We start from the raw sequence: 22,527 nt of genomic DNA on the forward strand, positions 1-22,527 counted from the left end.
GGTCCAATGATTCTCTGGAGAACTGCCATTAATGTAGACATATACAACGTAGGAATAAGACTTGCAGAATGTAAATATCCTCAAATATCAACAAATAAAAATATCTCCGTTAAAATCCCATTAAATGGCTATTTATAGATGACAATAATGATTGATTGATTGATTGATACATTGAAAGGTCGATACACAGCCAGACTGTTATAGCGCAGGTAGAGTTTTTAGAGATAAATCGGTGGGATATGAGGCTGAAAGGTTTTATATATAAGATGTCTGAGCAAACCTCTCTCCAGACATTTGAATATATCGACAAACAGCGCCCCACCCGCACAGCCGTGTGACGCACGTGTTTGAGAGGAAAATCCGATGGAACTACTTTAGCCTCACATCTGTCTTGGAAATAACAGAGGTCTTTAAAATAATCTTCAAGGGACACAAATATGGAATTGATCATGGAGGAATTCTCTGACTTGTCAATGTCTCACGTCATCGCTATTATTATTATAATAATACAGAGTGTCTTAATGTCAGGGATGTAAGACTGTTTGACTAGGTCAGGCCATACATATGAATTTACAGTGTTATGTTTATGTTACAAATGTCATGTGAGGTACATCTACACTTTATTTCTCCACTCGCTTGCGTGCTTAACATTAACTTATTCTCACTCACATGAAGGGTCCAGAGGAAAAGTCAGAAAGAAAGAAAAAGAAATAGAAGAAAACCTTGCATGATATGTGTGCACGCAAAGAAAAGGTAGGTGGAGTGAATTATTGTAATTCTAGTTCGATGTCAACGAGAAGTACGACAGGCAAATTACTTTATTTTTCCTATTTTTCGTGTGCCATAAATCGTGCGTCCTCGGTTATTACCAGTGACCAGCTAGGCTCCTTTCCCTGTGATGAATAGTCTCATCAAACGACACCAGTTCCAACACTTGCTTCCCGCCTTCGCCACTCGGCCACCCACCCGAATAAAGCAATACTCCTATTGTAAATCTTCTAATGATCATGGCTGCACAGTGGTGCTGTAAATCTTCTGATGATCATGGATGCTCCGAGACAATATCTCCCAACTGTCTTGGACATCAAGCCTCTGCCTCCTAAAGATGCCAAATATTTGGCCCCGAGCTTAGCGACTGAGGGAGATTGCAAAAGCACGTGATCCTTGCTCCAACCTCCTTGATGGCGGAGCTACACATGCACGTGACTGCACTACCTGCAGGCAAACGAGGGTTGTTAATTATGACTTCCACTGTCTTCATCTACCGCCAGCAACTTTGCCATAAAAGCTCTACCACCGACTATAGATCATTTCTATTCCAGGGCGGCTGATGCCAGACAGTTCTTGCATCACCACAAGGAGTAGACGTAAGGAAGGTGTGGCTATTGGATATTTGTAACTACTCGTCGATGCCACCGATCCGTGAGACGTCATCGACGACAATCAATGAATGGATCTTCTTCCCCGGTGGACCGTTTGATCTTGAAAGCGCTTACGCACGTGCGGGTCACGTGAAACCTTTAGATGTTTGTACACAGCTTGCGCACGATGCTCAAAATTAGCGCACAGGTGGTGTGGGTGGTGGTCTTGATTTGAAATTTTTTGGCACAGGAACTTAGGCATGCCTGAAACTGTTTATAGAACACAACCACGCCCTCGTCCTTCACGCATGCGCGTGTCCGTTGTCAGGACGTTAGCGAAGACGTTACACAATTACATAGTTCACGTTGACCTACGAACTTTCGTCTTTATCTGGCATCGAATCAACATTTTCTCCAGTTTGGGAAAAGTTCTTATAGTGGATTACCAGATTCTAAAATTATTTCGGTTATAAGTAACAGATGGGTCACATGTTCTGTGTGCGACTGTCTTGAAAAATCAAACTTTCTTGATTAGTTAATACCCAGCAGCTCTATTAGAATTGGTCTCCTCCCTCTCCAAAGAAACCGTTGAATTAATGGAGTACCTGCTTTTCTGTCTTCTACTGTTATGAATATGAAGGAAGTTTATCATAGAAACTGTGGAGCTGCTGTTGTAGTGAGATTTGTTACGATTCTGTGAAAAGTATAAAAGGGGAAAGTGGACTTGAAAAATATAAGCTAGCTTTCTGATAAATAGAGTGACGAAGTGATGTTTTTGTTATGAATAAGGTGGATTGATGAAATAGAGATGATCAGACCTGTTTTCTTGCCTTGACACGGAAGTTTTGTGTGAAGCCTTCAAGAACACCACACTGCGCACCAAAACCTCGTAAACCTGTCAACTGACAAGAAAATATGACACGAGTATTCACGAGAGTCTTGTAAAGGGAGAAATCAGGAACGAATGTCAGTCTCTATAAAGAGCTTGCGCTTACAAATTGTGTTACTGTTAATCATGGCGATGGAGATGGGGAAGGAAGAAGACAGCAGACAGCTGATAGTCTGAATGTAACATGGGACACACATCAGCCAGGAAGTCCAGACGATCTAATTCAAAGATTTATTTCCATGAGTTCCAGACACATCAGCAAAGACAAGTGTTCCATTTACCGAGAAACGCGCTTCGTATGGCTCTGGAGTCCATATCAATGAAGTGAGCATTTACAAATCCAATGTTTAACAAAACTAAATTCATGCTTTTTTCTTCTTAAGCTCGTAAACATCCAAAACATACTGGCAAGACCGCACGTGCAAGTTCCCTTTCCCCCCGAAGCCTACTTATGTACAGGCCTAGCACGGACACACTCATTTTCCATGCAAACATATTCCGTTCACAAAAAGACCGACAGACAAACAACATAGTTACATGTAAAATTCCAATTAAAAGAAAGGCCAGCAAGACATCTTGCTCCCACATCCTTCCTTCCTGATTGCGAGACGACAGCAAAGAGGATAAAAAACAAAACAAACAAAAACACGTGACACTTGTTAAACAAGATATTTATGTAATGACATCCAATATTTACATGAACTGTTTTCTCTCTTCCTCTGGGAGACACATGATCGTTGGTGCCGGACTGGTCAACATCTTTGTCTTGACTGTCAACACACGTTTGGTGGCTGTCACAGCTGGACAAGTGCTCTGGTCATTACAAGTGGTGTGACCATCTCCAACAGCTGGACAAGTCATTACAAGTGGCCTGGCCTTCTCCAACAGCTGGATGTATGGCTCTAAACAGCAAATTCTCGTGACAAGTGGAGACCGAAGGGAGAATGAATAGAAAATCTGTGACACATCACACTTGGTCTCTGAAATCCAATGCCATGATCTTCACGCGACACGCGCAGGCTTCCAGAACCTGTTCGCTGACTTCCAGCAATTATTTCTCGTGATTTTATGCCCACAACTGTTTCTAGTCACGGATTTTATTTTGTTTGGCAGGCAGTCAAGCTAGGCTTATTTTTAAATGTGCATGAACATCAAAACAAAATCGTTAGATGGACAAGATAAACACAGTCACAAATCGTGTCGCCAACAGGGATTTTACTGTCTTCCTTTGAAGAGTTCCCCATGCTGAGTACTTGTGCAAACAGATCCATAAGTCATTTTTCTGAAATAAAACTTTGCCAAACTTGGTCAAACATTAGGAATATTTCGCGGCCAAGAACGGCCTTTGCAACTGATATTGTGGAGTCAGGAGCACAACACACTGCTAGGTGCTAAGTGCTGGTTAGCATGCATACATAGCCTCCTACCTTGTTAAGGCCAGTTGTTGTGATCGAGCAGACTTAGATAAACAACTGAACTCCAAGAAAGGGGAGAGGTGAGAGCGATGGAAGGAAAAGAGGGGAGAAGAACGTGACTTCTCGTTATAAAGGAAAGCCAGGAAGGCAGCAACACTTGTCTTTGTGTGTAGACCTCTAATCCCCATTGTGTTGGAAATAACTACTTCTCTCTCCAAGCGTGTACAGACGATAGCAACTGTGTCCAATCCCCACGACAGCTAATGCATTTTCTGATGAAAACAACACTGAATTCAGAAATAACTAAAAAAAAAAAGTTAACATGTCCTCCGTTGTAAAAGGTCGCCTAACGGTGTGAGCTGAATATCTATAATCTACTTTAGAAACAGCACCACAGCTACTCTCTCTCCGCCCATGTCTGTGCCAAGGGTATTTTCAAATGCCTGTCTACTTTCTGAGAAAATTATCTTGCAACCCACATTTCTTCAAATTTAGTTTCCCTACCCGGACGTATTTCTTTTTTATTTACGATTTTATCAGACATTGTAAGTACTTCACCCCTATCCACGCCCACCCTCGGGGACCTTTAGGACGACCTGATGGTAAGAGTGTCTGGTGCTGGACGAGGAGTGGTCCTGACGACGACCGATAACATTTGCTGCAACAAGTCTTCCTGTGAACCTACACTACTTAGGTCATGGCAGGAGACAAGAAGGGGGAGTGCAATGTCTATGACTTGAAAACAGAAAAAATATATAGTGAAGACTGGTGAGTGGTGCTCAGCATCTCCTGAGAAGAAACAAACAAAACCATACAAGACGATCCCGACGAGCAATTCAAGATATTACTGTGGAGGTTGTTGTAAACTCCGGCCAGATGAACACATTAGTGAGATCTCTAGTAATCGGGTTTTCTTTCTTTCTAAAGTTCTGTCTTCATTGTTCGGGAAAATCTCTTTGCTGCACACGTGATGTCTGAAGGAAATTTGCCGGTTGGCCATTTGACATGACGGTGAAGCCTAGCACATCCTGCACCCTAGTCTTCCTGTTACATGGTCCACCTCAATTCACCAGGAAAAAACCTCAAAAAAAAAAAATATGACAGTGACATTGTTTGTTCGCATAAAATAATGGCAAGTTCTTTTAAACAGTTGTGAAGCCTTTGATAGAAGTCTTTACTACCCTGCAAAACACGCTGGTACTACATTTTGTGGTTGCAAGAATCTGTAACTGCCAGTTTTCTTGACTGCACACCTGGTGTACAATTCGAAAACACATTAAGTGGCTCGCTGGCTCTCCGTCATTAATGTTTATGACTCCACGTTCACCCAGGAGCAGTTTAAGTAAAGAACCCTGCAGCTATTTGCTGATTCCGACTACAAACTTTTTCTTGCTGAAATCTGCTTGAGTACTTCCACACAAATGCGAGAAGACATCTTGCTGGCCATGTTACCTTTCCGCACCCACCCGCTGTCTGCCAGGAATAGACTTCATGGAGGGTCTGCAAGAGAGTGGCACCGCTTGTCTGGCACCTCGCTGACAAGAGACTCTAGGAAAAATAATTCCCAATAATACTGGAATGATTGCGATAATACTGAACTGTGCGATAATATCACTACCCACCCTGTCATGGCGGCAAAACGATGAACCTCGACGAAAAAGGTAGCGGATGTGTTCTTTCTGCCATTTCCTAGTTGCCTTACCGCAGACAGGAACCACTGACACACCATCGCCCTCCCCCTCCACTGCACAATGCACGGGTTAATATGGAAGGTCAATAGGTCAATACATAGGCGGCACTCTATAGGATCCTATACAAAGTGCATGTCACTCTAGCAAGGATGTGTACAGGTGGACTGATGTCTGCTGAGACCAACACTTAGTCTCTTGCTGTTAGTCTCTGTGAGTTTAAACCAGGAAATTAACTAAACCGGAAACTTTGTGCACACCAGCCTCGTTCTGAAAACAAACTGCAAGCAGCTCTAACCGTTAACCTTTCGAGAGCACAATCAACATCGACAACAACTACTACACCCCCAACATCCCCTCTCCAACGAATTGACAAGATTATCCGACAGACTGCAGCTAAACTGACAATGAATGCGGCGCCTGCAACAGGTTCCAATGTCCTGGTTTGTACGGTAACTGTACTGGGTGACCCTGTCACTAATCTCACATAATGAAAAGCTCCCAAGTCAACTCCATTTACATTAAAAGCTTTTACGGCGTCTCCAGTATCGTGGGTTACATTTCATACATTCATGCACGTGCAAATACTGTGTGACAATAAGTACATCAACTGACAGAGTATTGTTAAACAAACAACCAAACAGCAATAAACAAACGAAAAGTAAAGACTGTAGACAATGCCGGGATGAAGTGAACAGACTGCCATATAAAACACACACAAGAACTGACACTTCCATCATCTTACCGTTCATGAGACAATTTTCTGATAAGCTGACATAATGAGCGCATTTACAGTTTATGTTGTTCATTCATGGATATTGTAACAGTGCGTGCGTGCATGTTTGTTTGCGTACCTAACATGTACAAGTGTGCGAGTGAGTGATCGAATGAAGGAGGAAGGGATTTCTGAGCGTACGAATGAGAATATCTGTACATTTCTACTCATCTACGATGGACAGGCGGTTATCGATATGTTACAAGGAAGCCATTCTCCGTCCTGCTGCAGCGTCCATCTGTGTAATGAGAGAAATGAACACCAAGCAGAAGTCTGGCAAACGTATGGTGTTCACATAATGTATGGCGTTCACACACTGTATGGTGTTCACATAATGTATGACGTTCACATAATGTATGATGTTCACACAATGTTTGGTGTTCACACACTGTATGGTGTTCACAGCCCCACAGCAGCCAAAGATGGCGTGCACGAGGATAGTCGTTCCTTGACCCTTTATAATTTGCAGTTGTTGGATACGTCACGGTCCAGGGGAAGATCACCTGTGTAGTCAGCATCTGCAGTTGTAGCACGGAGTCGACGCATAGTTGAGTCCCCTCAAGCTGAATTACAGTCCAAAGATCTGCTTTTACAACTTTCACCGCGGGGATTCGCTGGTAGTAAACAAGATGATTTCCAGTCTTGCCGATGTTTTCTTACAACACAGAGGTTATCGGTCCCGATGACGACTGGTGGACCAAGAGATCGGCCATCTTTCGAGACCTTTCCATATACTGCGATTGCGCAGGTCCCAAGAGGTCGTTTCCTCCCCGTGTCTGGTCCATTCCGTACAGACCATCCGCCATGTGAAGGGTATTTAAAACAAGTCTGACATCAGTATTCACAGTCCATCCCGCTGCTCTCAAGTCTGATTACCGCTTCTATCAACAGTCAAACTAAACTTTACCATTTGTTGAGTCATCTGCATTGGATCCATTCATCATCGTTACTTCACAAACACTTTTCTTGGCTTAGCGGATGTTTTAAACGTACAATGTTGTGAACACCTGTTCTACCTGTTGGTACACCTGTTGCTATGAGTGTGTACACGACTATTCAATGTGTCTGTAACCCTGCACGCACAACGGGACCGCACGCGCAGACTGTCAACACCTTCTCGAAGACTCTGGATACTTCGTCTTTAGCTCTTCTTTGAACTTCCTAAACAACAAGCGGTTCCTGTTTTGCTCCTCGTCTTTCGTTTCGTGGAATCCATCTTGGGTTTTGAAGCCCTTGTGCAGCAGAAAGGCGTTGTCGAGGACAGAGAATTCATAGCCGGCCACGTGCATCTCACACACCTGCAACAATCCAGAAATATAGTCACTCATGGATGTTGGATGAGGTCATAGACAAAATGATGTGACAACTAATTCCAACGAAAAACGAAAAAAAACCGAAGACGACATAAACAAAACCCTGTTCCAGGTTCTGTCATAAACATTTACATACATTATAAAAAGATTTACAAACTGAACAAACCGACTGCAACTCATTTTAAATGCGCAGGGTACCTTGAGAAAGTCTACTAAAATCAATCATGATGATGACGACGATGATATGCAGATTTCTAGAGGTTAGATGCGTTTTAAATACACACAAGACCGACGCACACGCGCGCACAATATATATAAACATGTATTTAAATAGTACTTATACGTGTAAGTACAAAATAAATATTTACTTCTTCAATGAAGCTGGTTATCTACTTTATCAACGGTTTGGCTGTTTGAATATCAAGAAATAGTGTGCCCACGGACTCTATCGCATGAGTGAGCAGCATTCACAAACACGAGCAGACGCCGGTACTGTGAACACGAACAACGATCGCAGGAACTCAAGTATCGTCGTGAGAGCAAAGACGCCACCCGGAATGTCATCAGCGAGTGGAAAACAAAGATGTCAGGCCCTAGCCAATAAATAAATAAATTTCTGAGAAGTTAGTTTCGTTTGATTTCGTGACAATCACTTCAGGCAAAGAAACATTAAATTACTTCATTTCAACTTCTTAAGGAACAGTTTTGTCAACAGAACTTTCAAAAAAAAAAAAATGAATAAATCGATCTTTGTTTCTGTTACACCTTCCCTGCTTCAAGATTTCTCACTCGGATGACGCTGTTCCTTGCCGATGGTTCCGCACGACGTGTCGGGACGTTGTGTGCGGTCACGTGACTACACGAAGGTTGTGTGTCGAACTCTCGTGAGCCGAGATCCAAACGTCAGGGCAACGAGACTCTCGGTAAGCGGCAGGGAAATGACGGCGACGGGAAAAGGGCCCGCTGCGGTATGAGAGACTTCCTGGTGGAAGCTTTGGCCGCCAGGCGGCAGGCTCCATGTCATTACTTCCGCCGCTGTTGACATTTGCTGGAGGGCACGATGCCAGTCCGTCTTAACAACTTCCTCCCGTCACCTGCAGGTGTCCTTCAACTTGGGCTCCGCACACTCAACGGCTACAGGACTCGAAGTTGATGGAGGATCCGCACAGGACTTCAACTTTCCGTTTCAAGCCACCAGGAAGACCACAAAAACTTGAAGATAAACACCACCGACCATGACAAACATCTACAGTAGATCCGATATCTCCTTCCCCCAACATCACTATATCCCCATTTTGAAAATAACAGTAAAATAAGAACTACTAGCATACAGACTACTAGGTGATGTGTGCAGACCAAACTTTTTGTTTTCTGGCCCTCATACCCTCGTCACAACCTACATCCTACCTGATTCTCATTACCTCCCTTTATCTAACTGACCCTAAGTCCTGATTGATCTTCCTCGATCGAGTTTTACTTCTCATAAAATAAATACAGCAAAGGGTTGCGATGTGTGTGTGGAGGGGGAAGACAGTGTGTCGAGGAAGGGGGTTCGACTGTGCGATCTTCAACAATTTTTGTAGGAATATAAAAAGATTGTAGATTATGTTTGGTTCGTGTAAGCCGAAACATCAGCTCAGGAGGCAGCGCATGGCAGGTTCTGCTGCTGGTCACCGGTCGCACAGGTGAGTCCGAGGACCCTGTAGCCAGGTAAACACACCATGGTGGCCAGACGACTGCTTGATTAGCAAATCCATTTCAGAAAGTCGTGCTGGCAGAAAGATCATGGAAATGTTTGTGTGTACGTGCATGTGTGTGTGTGAGAGAGAGAAAAATAGAGAGAAAGAACAAACAGTCAAATCAAGAGACTAAGTTTATACAACCGCTCCCACCCCCATTTTGTACTTCTTCCTCCCCACATCAGCCCCACCATCCCCACCCTGTCTCTAGGGGGTCTGGTGCCCGCTATCATGGGTCGTGCTGTCAAGGATTTTCTAAACCTGCGAGAAGCGAAGGGTCAATGTGGAGTGAACGAGAGGGAGCGAGAGAGAAACATCAGGAGGTTCAGTAAATTATCTTTAGTCAGTAAAGTTTGCCGCGACTAAACCTGCCAGACGATCCTGTAAATCAAGAGGAGACAGAAGTAGGCAGAACTTCTCGTGTTCCTCTCTCAGTCTCTCGGGAAAAAAAAAACCAAATTATGCTTTGTTGGTTCCACTAATTAAAACCACTCGATATCGGAAAAAAGTGTAAGAGCAAGGCTGGAGAGCCCAAGACAGACAGGAGAAAGAAAACAAGATAAAAAAGACTTTTTTAAAAATCCAAAACAACCCAGATAGGGATGAGGCCAAGACATCAACACACGACAAAGTTCAGGAACCCAGGTAAGAAAGAGATAAAGAAACCAAAACAGAGAAGAAAACTGTCAAACACCGGAGTTACCGATCTACATGATCGACATTTATTAGTAAATAGAAATAAGCAGTGATGTGATGTAAAGTAAACCTCCTGAGGTAGGGGTTAGAAGGCACGTGACCTCGTATGTACCCAGCATGCAAAGCACGCACACCCTATTGTAAGCTTGACCGATGAGCCACACACGGAAATTTACTGTGCACGCCTTCACAAGATGGCGATGCACGAGGACTGGCAACAAGATGTTGTTGAAGCACCCTGCAGGTCACACCCACGACATGACTGCACTCCCCCAGCCAAGCATTTCCACAGAAGTGAGTTGACGAGGATGCTTTTGTCTGATCTTGTGGACGTGGGATCACAGAAGGGGATGTAACTGCACTTTGTAGACAGAGAGTTGTTGTTCCTGACATCCACATAACGTAGCGAGTGAGCAGACTTCAGGCTGCATGTTTGTCAGCCATGGACAGCCCGCCAGACAGCCGTGCAGACAGCGGTGAAGACAGGGAGGAGCTGTCGAGGTATCTATTGTACAGACCAGACGAGGACTGTCGTGTTATCTCGCTCTGACGATGAAAGTGAAGAAGCGTCAATCCCACGTTAACCATCTCGCCCTCGGACAACACGAAGCCCGACCATCGCAAGCCCATCTGAACTCAAGATACAAAGGAGGGTAGTGAGGGGCTTCTTGAGTGAAACTTTCGCACCTTCCCTTTCCCTCCCACAGCACCACCCAAACATCAAGGGCCCACTTACATCGCAGGCGCCAGCTAGATGTTAAGAAGATGCTCAACTGCCCAATGTTGTGATCACGACACCTGCTTTACTATTGCCATGTTGTGCACGTGACCCCAGTATTCTATCCCCTACATCAAGGTATTGCCTACTGTCCTACTGGTCCTCTGTGCCTTTAAGACAGAGCTCGGGCTCACCCTCCCCTCCATTGTCTGTTCAGCATCTCTAGAAGCCAAGGAGAAGCTGTACAGAGTTGTTTTCGCTGTAATCTTTGTTGTCTTTTGTCCGTTTCCGCTGTTTCAGGTCCGCCACGTTCGGTCTCTCCTCCTCCAATCAGCTGACGGGGGCTCCAGGAAATGGGTTTCGTTGATCCACGAGGATCAGGGTGTCTGGATATTCTGTGATTTAGGAACAAGAGGTTGCTATTCGGTGAAGGGGGTGTGCAGCTATATTTAGCTTCCATTACAGCAGTTACAGTTGATGAACGCCCGCTCTCGTCATTACACACACATTAAGTCCACACACACATACACACAAACATTCCATGCGCGTGCACACACACCATCAGTTCTTACAGCACGATGTCCTTTAGAGGTGCCTGGACACTGACTGGCCGGCCGTGAATGATGTGACACCAGCAGCCAGTTGTCGCCACACCACAGAAACCCAGCACCAGTGGCACCACAGCACCAAAGGTCACAGACGGGCGCCTACTGAGCACGTGCACCACGGCAAATCTCTCTCCTCTGGACAAAGCCACGTGCCCAGGACTCGGCCCTCCTCCCCAAGGGGCGAGCTCTCGGGTCCACGAGCGTGATGCGCTGAAGGTGGGATCCAGGAGGACATTTAAATATGGATCAGCCTCTGGCCTTGCCCTTTAAAGGAGGGCTTACTTCTCCCACCCAGTGTGAAAACAAAGCAAAAGCGTGTCCATGGTGACAGAATTGAAAACGATTCCTTTCAAGATCGATGGCGATGGCTCTAAATAAGGTCTATTATTCAATTAAAAGATTATATATAGAGAGAGAGAGGTAGGGAACGAGAGAGGGAGTATTTACGCCAAGATGCCATGCAACTCACGTACCCCTCACATCATTCCCACCCCGTTTTCTGAATTTTGGTTTTTCCCAACTAAGGGATGTCGGGATCCTTGGCCGCCATGTCAATGAGTTTCTGACTGGTGGAGGCTGACGTCACTTCCAATATATTGCCTCGTCTCAGTTTGCAGGTAAAGGTGGGCTACCGTTGCGGAAGCTGATGGCAAAGTCAAACACCGAAGACTAGAATGGCAGTGGAGTGAGATGTGAGCAAAGATCAGAGAACTCTGTCCTGAGTCTTCTGCTAAAAGCCGGACGTCCCGCGAGTAGTGACCAGCCAGCGCCCACACGGCACTTCCGGCAACTCCGTCCTGGGTAATCACAGAGACAGAAGTGTTTCCGACAACCACGGACTTGCAGGTGCCGACAGTGACTACAGTCTGCTAACAGTCAAAGACCCGATGGTACTTGGGCTCCATACGTCCTTTTCTTTACCTCTCTCCTTCTTTCCTTTCCTCCCTCTCTCTCTCTCACTATGGCGCTGTGAAATCAATGATCCTTTAAACCCTGGGTTTTAATCGACAGTTCTTTCTCTCGTGATGTCGGATTATCAAGTATTGTGTTTCACACACACACACATGCACATACACGCACGCACAGCATACGCCCTTCACAAACAGTCTCTTTCCTCAGAATTCTGAGAAGACGTTCCGTTTCTAGGTAGAAGCTTCTAGTCAATATATTTTTTCACAAAGCTCAGCAAGTCGATACGAGAGAGTTGTCGGCAATCGAACATTTGGAGAACACTATAATTTTATAAAGACACATTCCGTGGAACAGCGATACATCGGAAGACAGACTATTCGTTTTAAAAACTCAGGTATGAAGTGGGTGAGCTAACTGGAGAATCCCACTTGACTAAACTCTCAGCTCCATGTTTTGTCGTGCTATCATTTCTTCTTTGTGTTTTTTTCTTCTTCTTACCAACACAACAACACAACACAATTACAAGGTTTTTTCGACATTTCATGTCAGACCTTCCAATCGCCACAGATTATGGTTGGGAAACACGAATGCATGAGGGACCTGCAACCTCCCGTCTCCCCTTTAGAACCAAAATTGTTTCCTGTGAAGCAAACCTCCCTTCCGCCTCCTGCTGCTGAGGTCCGACAGAAGACCGACAACCTGATGTGCTTCAAGGATTATCTGGGGGCAGCTGATCAACGGTTAACGAATTCCGTTGTGACGCTGGCAGAAGGTTATGGAACCCGACTGGCAGTTTGCAAGATCACGACTGCCATAAAGTTCGCTTCATCACACTCTGCAAGAGGAAACGAAGGAGCAATGGAGCAAGGGATGGATGGAAAAAAGTAGGAAGGCTGTGTTCCAAGGGATTATTTCCACAGAAAGAAATAGCATGCAAACAGACAGACAAACAGACTGGAAGACATGTTTGAGAAAGCCGAGAAAGTGGAATTGAATAAATATCATCCCCTACAGGCGTATTAGAGACATTTCTGGAACATAGTGGTTTAACTTGCTCTCTCTTTTTTACGAAAATCATTCACTCAATGGTTCTGGTTTCAATCTTCTCGTTCCTCTTGTTCAAAAATTAACCAAACCCTTCCTTCGAGCAAGCTACTCAGATCCTATTTGCTTTGGATGTCACCACCTGTCTGGGAGACCCCAAGTCTCGGACATTCTCTGGTTTGTGTGTGTGTGCAATGGACACAGCAAAGGATTCTGGGATTTGGTCTTTCGTGCAAAGTTGTCTTCTCACACAAGCAAAGGGTCCTCCTGACTGACCAGTTGGCCAAGGCCAGATGGCACAGGACGGTCTCCCCTCCAGACTGTCAAGCAATCAATAACAAAGGCCACAGCAAGACTCGAACCCCGCCACAAGCTGTCTTTCAGGTCCAGCAATCTCATCGACAAGGTCACAGCAAAAGGCGGATAATTAAAGCCGTCTGCCTGGATCTCAGATCTTGAAGTTACAGCCAGCACCAGTCCGTCTTGAATAATGGTCTGCTCTTGATGCTCTGGGTCGTTGCACCAGGGCTGCTCAGCCTTCTCTCTGGTTTCCACAAGTTCATTTGAAGTGGCACCTGAAGCCATCGATCAGGTGCCGTCTGCCGGACGAGTGAATGGCATGCTATTTTTTCCCTCCTATATCTGAACGAAAATAGGGAAATAAATAAAGTTTTAAGGCCAACAACTGAAAGAAGATGCCACCCCCGTCCAGTCATTTCGATCAAATTGTCTCTCAAGTCAGCAAGCCCGAGAAAGGCACTTAAAAGTTTCTGAAATGTGTATGCTTGGGCATCTTAAGAAAGAACAGTTGTGATGAAATGACGACGACGACAATGATGATGATAAAGTCGGCTTAATGTTACTTAAGATCTATAAAAGTGCGTGAAAGCTATTTTGATGAAGCTGTCTGAGAGGCAGGGGGACCACCAGGTCTGTTGGCAGTTCTGCATTTTTGATTTAATATCTCCTAATGTAATTTTTTAATGCACGAATACTCCTTCACACTATCCTTGACTGATTATCTTAATCGATATAACTTTCTTTTCATTCAAAGAAAAGGAGATTCAAAAAGGCATGAGCCGGACAAGGAAAAAAGAGCAGAGATAACCCATCTTGTCACTTCAGAAAGCGATCGCAGTTACCTCCCGTAATGTCCCGGAGCCTGATAATGTCTGCTCACGTCGGGGCGAGACCAAATCTCATCTGGACGTCGATTTTTATATTTTGTTTATTTAATTTTTTGCTTTCCAATTCAATCGGTTTTGCTCCACCGTGCACAATCTCTGTTCTTATCTCTCGACATCATCTAACTGCCTACTTGTCGAAAATATCGGCTTCACTAACTTCTGTGTGCTAGAGGATGTAACTTTCTGGCGAAAGCTCTTACTCGACATGCGAGCCTCGATCTCGCTTCAGATCTCCGGGGAAAGAAAAACATAAAAATCTGTAAAGAAACATTTCGCTTTCTTTTACGACGAGAGTCCACAAAGGGACGTAAGCCGAACGCGAGCTTCGTTTATTGACGAAGGTGTCAGAGCTAGAGGAGAAGGCGGACGAAGGATTGGAGGAAGGAGATTGTCGTGCGGGTCTTGCGCCATGTTCTTTTATGTATGGAAATGTCTGGCATCACAAAGGACGACAACCGCGGCTCTCCTCTGATGGTGCAGATATCAAAGATGAGCTTATGAAGCTTTCAGTGACGAACAGGACCGACGGTCGTGATACGATTGGTGGCATGGGCAAAGAGGAGAGGGCCACGGTTCTTTAATCCTGTATGCAGGGGCTGGAGGGTGGACGAACCTCCTCTGAACGCTTATATCAGTCTTAGAGTGCAGACGAGCGAGTAAATATTTGTGTGGACGTAGGTGACACGCACGTGCTGTTGCTCCTTTGAAGGTATGGGGGTGAGGTCAGGCTGGTTTTCTAATCCTCCACTTTTGATGCCGCACTCTACCCACCGCCTGGATCTGATATAGCTATTCATTTTTTAAGAAGAAATTTATAACCAACGATGATTTTTGTTAAGAACAAAGATTCACTCAAACGCCAAATCGCAGGCCATCAGCGACAGAGAAACACTACATCAGCGATCGTGACAGGCAAGCCGATTGATGTGTAGCAACAAAGAATCACCACCAAATGGTGATGCTGCAGACCTGGGATATGATCCCCATCAAATGTCTGGGAATCGAACGTGGATCGACGGTGACGTCAAGCGAAAACAAAATGCAAAAAGCCAAAGAAAGCTACTTAGAAGGTCGTCCCTCAGCTTCCGGTTTGCGACACATCCTATGCCCTCCTATCGACTAGTAATGTTTGGGTCACGTGCACAACATGTCACGGTGCAAGCTGGATGACTAACATCAAGCAGTCAGCTAAGCCCAGCCTACAATGGTAAGCATCTCAGTGCATGGCATTAGCCTTGCTGCTAGAGGATACCCAGGGGCAGTGAGTACAAGGCCTTGGAGGAGCCTCGAATTAGACTAAGACTTGAAAGGACCAGCGAAGTGCATTGTTTCCTAATGACTGGTAAAGATAAATGAAAAAAACTATTTCATCAAACCTAGGGGTAATGAACAAACCGCTTCTAGATTTTAAAAAACAAACAACAACAAAACCACGCCTAAAATATTCTACACAGAACGAGGTCAACGACACAGGTCATTTCCTGTTTACGTTGTCCACCTCAGCCAATGGGAGAAATGATATTATTTACTCATAGTTGTATAAAGATGTGCGTACAAGGAATAGTAAAGTACACAAAACAAGACCTGAACATTCTTCATCATGTGTGTACGCGCGCGTGTCTGTGTCTGTGTCTGTGTGTCCATGTCTGCCTTTAAATCAGTTTGTGAAGACCTCTCCTGCACTTGCGCTAAATGTCTTCTGTGTAGAAAACATTAGGTGGCCGCAAAATGAGAATTGCTAGGATGTATCCCAAGAGTTTATGGTGCAGGCTGCCATTCCGCATCCAGGGCGGGTTTGGGGACCTGCATTATCCGATGCCGGGGTCCGACAAGCCCCAGCTCCTTGCTGCTGAAAGCCCATCACAGCGGACATTACTGTCACTTCAGCTGCCGTCCAGGCGATAAATGGCTGCTAGTGCTGTCCCCTGAAACCTATGCTAATTTAAAGTCGACTTAGGGACTCTCTCCTTACTTAATCCCCGATGATTTGCTTGCCACTAATCTCCGGGCGCGGGGTTACGAGTGTCTGAGGCAGCCAACCCATGGACCGCGTGGGCAGCTACACAGGAATCTCTAAACATCATGTTACTCATTTCCCAAACAGCTCCAAACCCGGAAATACCAAAATAGTTGGCCACAAACTTGAAGACCAACGTCCGTCTGTAGTCAAGTCTTCATAAAACACTGATACTATTCTCCATCCTTTTAAAAATCATGTAGTCTGCGTTAGTGCTTGAAAACTAATTTACTTATATACGACAAAAGACCAATACTAATCTATGTTTTTATAAACATTTTCGAAATTATCGTCCAAACGTTTGCTAAGACTGTTCCCCCAGAGAAACTTTCTCCATGTCAATACAATACCCACCCACCAAACCCCCGGGATAGGGGCGGGGTGGCCTGATGTGATCACTTGCAGATTTACGACAATGATTTAAACTCCATTTTCTTCTTGTTTCTGACGAACGGAGTGTACACAGGGAAGCTTGTATTGATTGAGGTGGGACAGGTTCACATAAGTACTAAGATGTGGCACGACCTCAGTGAACACGAACAGCTTCTCTTCTGGCTCAGGTGGGCAAACTTTCGATGTTTCAGTGAGAATCGATCCTTCCAGTTCTTACACCACGAGTAAAAAGAAAAATCTTCAACAACACCTGAGCGATTACAGAGGCTGCAGCCTAGGAAAGTTCTGGTGGAAGTTAACATTTTGGTGAAAAACCCACAAACCTGATGGTAGGTCTTATCATCCACATTCAAATCTTCCTATAAATAAAGGCGCATCTATCATTCAAGCCTACCAGACAAGATGATGTTAGGTTAATCAAGTGAAAGGAATATACATCTGATAGATGTTAGATTAACCGTTTAAAATTAATATACATGTGTTTCTCGTTTGGCGATTAAAAAAGTTAACAAAGCCAAGAAACCTCCAAAATTAAATTACTGCTTGTAATATTAAATAAAATCTTTAAAAGTCCGAGTGTAGCACCTAAGTCTTAATTAATCTCACATTAAAATACAAGCACAGCTGAGAGACAAAGAGAGGGAAAGAAGAAAGAAAAACCCCAAAGAAATAAATCTTAACAAACCATCTGTAACTGGACAAATGTAAGGCCATTTGCAGTTTTTAGTTCCTATTTCTTGTTGTCGAAGAAAAGGAAAATTAGAACATATGATCGTCGTTTGAATTATATAATTAGGTTTGACACGGGGGATGAGGGAGGTATTAGACAAAGTGTCACAGCCTTCTCTTTTTCAGCAAAAAAATTGCTGCCAGCAGCCGTTGTCACGAATAATCTCAACAAGCAATATTTCATCGGGGGAAAAACCCAATCTCTGGAACTTTCCCACAGCAATGTCGCGGGCCCTGGCACGCTCGCGATTTACGATGGCTTTCTGGTCACCACTCGGCGCATGCTCAGTGACACACCCTGCCGCTGTCCGTCGGTCCTAGCCTGCCAACCCCGGGTGATGTGCGGGTATCTCACCCTAGCAGTCTCCGGCAAAGGTCACTGGGAGCTGGACCTCACGATGGTGCTGTCAAACACACTAGCATCTCCCTCCAACAAAGCTTTCAACTCCACCATCCCCTTTGTGACTAGTTTTCTCCATTTGTTCCCTCCCTCCCCCTCCCACACCTAGCCTCCACCTCTCTTTCATCTCACCTGTTCTCAGGTGTAATGTTGCACAAGTGGCCTCCTTGCTATTGTCGCTCTTCAAAAGACAGGAAGGTAACGAGGATTAAAGCTTTTGTAGCAAGTAGAATAACAGGTATGGAGAGGGAGAGGGATGTAGAAAAGAAGTTGCACAGAGAAATAAAGAAACATTGCAAACACATTTAGTTCTCCCTGCGACTGAGGCCGGCACGTGCCCCGTGAACTTCGCTTGATTGAGTTTAGTCGCCGCCATTCCTCCTCCTGGGGCAGTTCCACAGACCTGTCCAACCTGGAACTCGGTCTGAACACGTCAAGCTACGTCAAGCTACGTCAAGCCTCTACGTGTCGGTCATCTACAGCATTCTACTTGTCAGTCATCTGGACCTCTTCACCACGGCCCTCCACCTATCAGTTATCTACAACTCTCTACCGTTCATTAGTCTCCAGCCTTCTAAGACTCCACCACGTGGATCATCCACAACCTCCCAGCTACAGTCTTCCCTTCTCTGGGCAAGGTGTACGATGATGAGAAACAACAACGAGAAGACATACAACATCCTGTAGGTAATATTTTACAATTCTTACTAAAAATCAGCAACAAGATGGAGAAACCAATTAGCAAAGCCTTCGTAAACTGTTTGCTGGAGTAAATGGAAGAAGAGAAGGACATTCAGTAGGCGGGTCATGTTTTTGTTGACAGCATCACATGGCGATGCCATATTTCTTTCCCTCAATCCGCCTTCTCTGACTTTTGGTTCAACAGGTACAACAGCAATGTTCATCTGATCTCCTCTCTACCCGCCTCAAGCCCAATTAATGTACACAAAAAGTAGTCCAAACTCTCGTCTATCTTCAAACGTACGACATTTTCAAGCTGGGAACATCTGCGAACCTCTCAAGTTTTTCCCTTTATATACGCAGAGAACAGTTTGGTGCTTCCTCTGTGTTCAGCTCACCAACCAGCTCCACAGAAAACACAACTCCAGGCCATTTCCCCATCAACCAGAAACCTGCTTCTCGAAGTCTGTTGAAGACTATGAAAGGAAAGTAGTTTCTGATTTTGACCTCGTCTCCTATAATATAAGAAAAACAACTTGTTAACCCTTTCATCCTGTGGGAGAGGGACCTGAAGACGGCATCATCTGCTTTAATCCGATTTCGGAGAAACCTTAGAACAGCGAGCACTGAGACATACCTCGATCGTATAACTCCACAGTTTATAGCCACAACACACGTGTAAACAAACTCCAAATCACTCTCCAAGACATAAACATTCACAAGCACACTAGTACATACGAAGAAAGTAGCTGGAGGGGACGAAGGATGCACTTAGGATATCAAGGTAGGCTCTTCTTCCCTGGCTGCAAAATCTTCAATCAGTGTCAGTTCTCACACAAAGAATCATGTCGATGCTTTTTTCAGTTTTGCCTGCAGAAACCAAACTTTGTCTACGACATCTAGTTAAAGTTTACAAAGTGCAAAACATCAAAACAACAAAAATCTCAGTTCCGAGGTGAAGACATTGTTTTCTCTTGAACATATCAGGTTTGGGTTCATACCCTAAAAACCCCGCTGCGTCATACACATCTGAATTTGGGATCGAAGAAGTGCATTTAAAAAAGGAAACCAACCGGAATAACTCCTACTCAATTTAATTTCCTCGGGTCTTCTTTGCTGTAATCAAGTTTCTGCAGTGTTTTCTCTACGTTAAGCTTTTAAAACTTGTATTTTTCTTTCATTTTTCCTTAAAATGCCATTGCCAGCCGTCCACGCTTCTATTCTTGTAACAAGCTCTTCTCTCTTGCTTTTTACACATTTTCTCCCTCTTCCATGTTCTGCGTCATCCTTCTATGTTCTGCTCACCCTTCCATGTCATATTTCTCTATTCTTTGCCTCCGGAGATGTTTTTTCTTCTTTTGCAATTTCTTTTAGTCTTCCCTTCTAAAGATGATGGTCTTCTTTACATTCCTGTCCGTCCGAACCGGTTTAACTCCTTTCAACAACTGTTTCTCCATTTGGCCGTTTTGTGCTTTTTCTTACACTTTTTTGGTCTTTCTGGTCTGTTATTTCTTTGCTGTTTAGGGGAAGAGCTGGGGAAGCACCAGCATTTGGAACCGGAGGCGCATCGGTTCAATACCCGTGTAGCGCAGTGTTCCTTCCCCAGATGATCTCTGTGTTTAATGTTTACCTGACCTCCTAGAGGGTTTGGGAAAGAAATACAGGGTAGGAGAGTAGGATACAAAAATGCTTGTCTCCAGCAAGATTTTCAACTTAGATTGCTTTCTACATTTGTATGCACTGAGCTCACCCCAATCATTTGTCTTTAGAGACCAGATGAAGTCAAAAATAAACTGAAGCTCAGAATTAGTCAGGTTCACACGCCCAGCAGCAATGATATTGTTACAAAAATGTTTACAAAAACTGTTGCCGACTAATTTGTGCAAAAACATTTGCAGATTGAAATAAATTTGCATATGTGAATTCTGAAGGCTTCACCAGCGTGGCAGCTTCAAGCATATGCTAATGAGGTGTTTACTAATCAGCAAGTCAACATTCAAAAAACCCTGTGACAACTGCAATATTAAAAAGTTGGCATCTCGCGGAGGGAAGAGAATTTCTCGCCCGACTAAGTCTTTAAGGTCTGAAGAGCACTGGGGATGCTGGACCAGTTACTGTTCGATTGCACTTTGCACTTTGATGAAGGCACACGTCTGCCCCCAACCCGCAAACAAAGCCGGCAAATGGATTGATCTCAACCCAGGAAACCACCCCTCCACCCCGATGCACACTGCTTTGCAGGCCTTCAAAGCTTTCCCCAAACCAGGAACATCCGGACAACACTGTACCGGATATCAGCTTTCAGATGAAAGAAGACTGGTTAGAAAAGTGTAAACAGCCGGGTGCAAGTTTTAGACAGCTCAAGATGTGTGCAATTTCACTTTACAACCACTCTCAATAAGCTCTTCACGTGCCACACTCCCCCGAATTGTCCTCCCAGCCAGGGCTGTAGTCTTCGCTTTGATATCCAGAAATCTCCTTTACGGTGGACTGGAGATTTTCCTCCTCCATAGTTTTTTTTTTTTTTCATTTTGTGTAATCTATTATTTTATTTGAGTTTTACCCTGAAAGTGACCCTGTCAGAAATAAAACCTTTGCACTTCAGTTTAAAGGGCAATCCTCTTTCTGAAGTCGCAATCATTAAGCAAACTTCAAACCTGTTGTGCCAGACATAAACAAAGTTCTGCTGGTGATGCTGGACATGATGCACCATGCCAGGGCAATCGGCTCCTGTGCTTGCCAAGCACTTGTCCACAATACAGGCACCGACAACCACTCACACGATCAAATGCACTTTGTTCTTTGGATGGGTATGAGGGAACGATGACTGTAGGTAGAATATTGAAATCACGGGGTACCTGAGTCACGTGACTGCAGTTTAAACGCGAGATATACGAACTACCTAGGGACTGAGGGATGGAGAGAGAGAGAGTTAAAATATAAAACAAGAAACAGTATTGCAAAGCTTTTGTTTTTGTATAAACGCCACGAACATCAGTGTTAGCGAGGACAATACTAAACACTGTGAACAGTGACAGCGGCGGCAGTGAGTGCTAACCCTGGAGGTAGCAACTGAAGGAGATGCTGACTAGGAAACTCGCGTGACTGCGTATCGCATGACTTCAGCCAAGACACGAGCCTGAAAACTGCGATGGTCCAAAGCCTCAGGCAATCATCAATCCTCCATCATCATCATCATCATCATCATGAGCCGCAGCAGCAGCAGCTCCTCAGCCAAAGGGTCAGACAGTTTTGGATCCCCTTCAACATAACCTTGCTCGGGTGACTGATAAGGTTTATTGTTCTGCAATTCTGGAATTGCTTTTCTTTCTTCGGAAGAGTATAATAGTGATTGCGACCATTTTCTCAGCCACTGTTACTTTTCGATACACAGTGATAAGTGCCTTTACTTCCTCACTTCACTTTAGGAACTGCGCTGCGACTTTGTCCACCCCAGAAGACCTTAGACTGTGTAGAACCAATTCGACATCTTTCACAGGACTAGAAGCAGGGTCGTTGGTCGCAAGCTGACCTTGTCTGGGCCACGTTGATCCTGGACCTGAAGCCTTTCGGCAGCAAAATGTAGTCAGTCTGGTTATAGATCGTCGTACGAAGAATGCAGGTCACCACCTCGACCTTTCGTGAGGGTAAAAGATGTTGAATAACACCCTGATTGTTCTGTCCAGGCTTACTCCCTAGTACTCATTTTTCCACGACTGCCCTCAAGGCAGTGGGACCATTTTCCCTTGATTATGGACTGTTCAGTCTGGGTTTACTTCCTCAGTCTTCATCTTTCCCCAAATTGCCTTGGTGATGGTAGTTGGTTGGGTGTAACATGTACTAGTTCCTTCCACCATGGAGGTATTAGTGTCTTCGTCTTGTCCTTGTTTCCAGTTTCAGAGAGTAGACAGATGCAGTAAGAATCACGCTAATCCATTTATGGGCATCAGTAATTAGATGGC

General features: G+C 44.6%; 1 protein-coding gene across 2 annotated transcripts in view; it reads right to left on the reverse strand.

Moving 5' to 3' along the window:
- Nucleotides 1-2,466: 2,466 nt before the first annotated feature.
- Nucleotides 2,467-22,527, reverse strand: part of LOC112569737 (beta-1,4-glucuronyltransferase 1-like) — a 90,050-nt gene continuing 69,989 nt past the window's right edge. For both annotated transcript variants that reach the window (XM_025247605.1, XM_025247604.1), the window contains exon 4: nt 2,467-7,426. In XM_025247605.1, coding sequence (XP_025103390.1) covers nt 7,235-7,426 — 192 coding nt within the window. In that variant the 3' untranslated portion in view covers nt 2,467-7,234. The remainder of the gene's footprint in view (nt 7,427-22,527) is intronic.

This window comes from Pomacea canaliculata, linkage group LG8 (assembly GCF_003073045.1).
Source record: "Pomacea canaliculata isolate SZHN2017 linkage group LG8, ASM307304v1, whole genome shotgun sequence".
Lineage (NCBI taxonomy): Eukaryota > Metazoa > Mollusca > Gastropoda > Architaenioglossa > Ampullariidae > Pomacea > Pomacea canaliculata.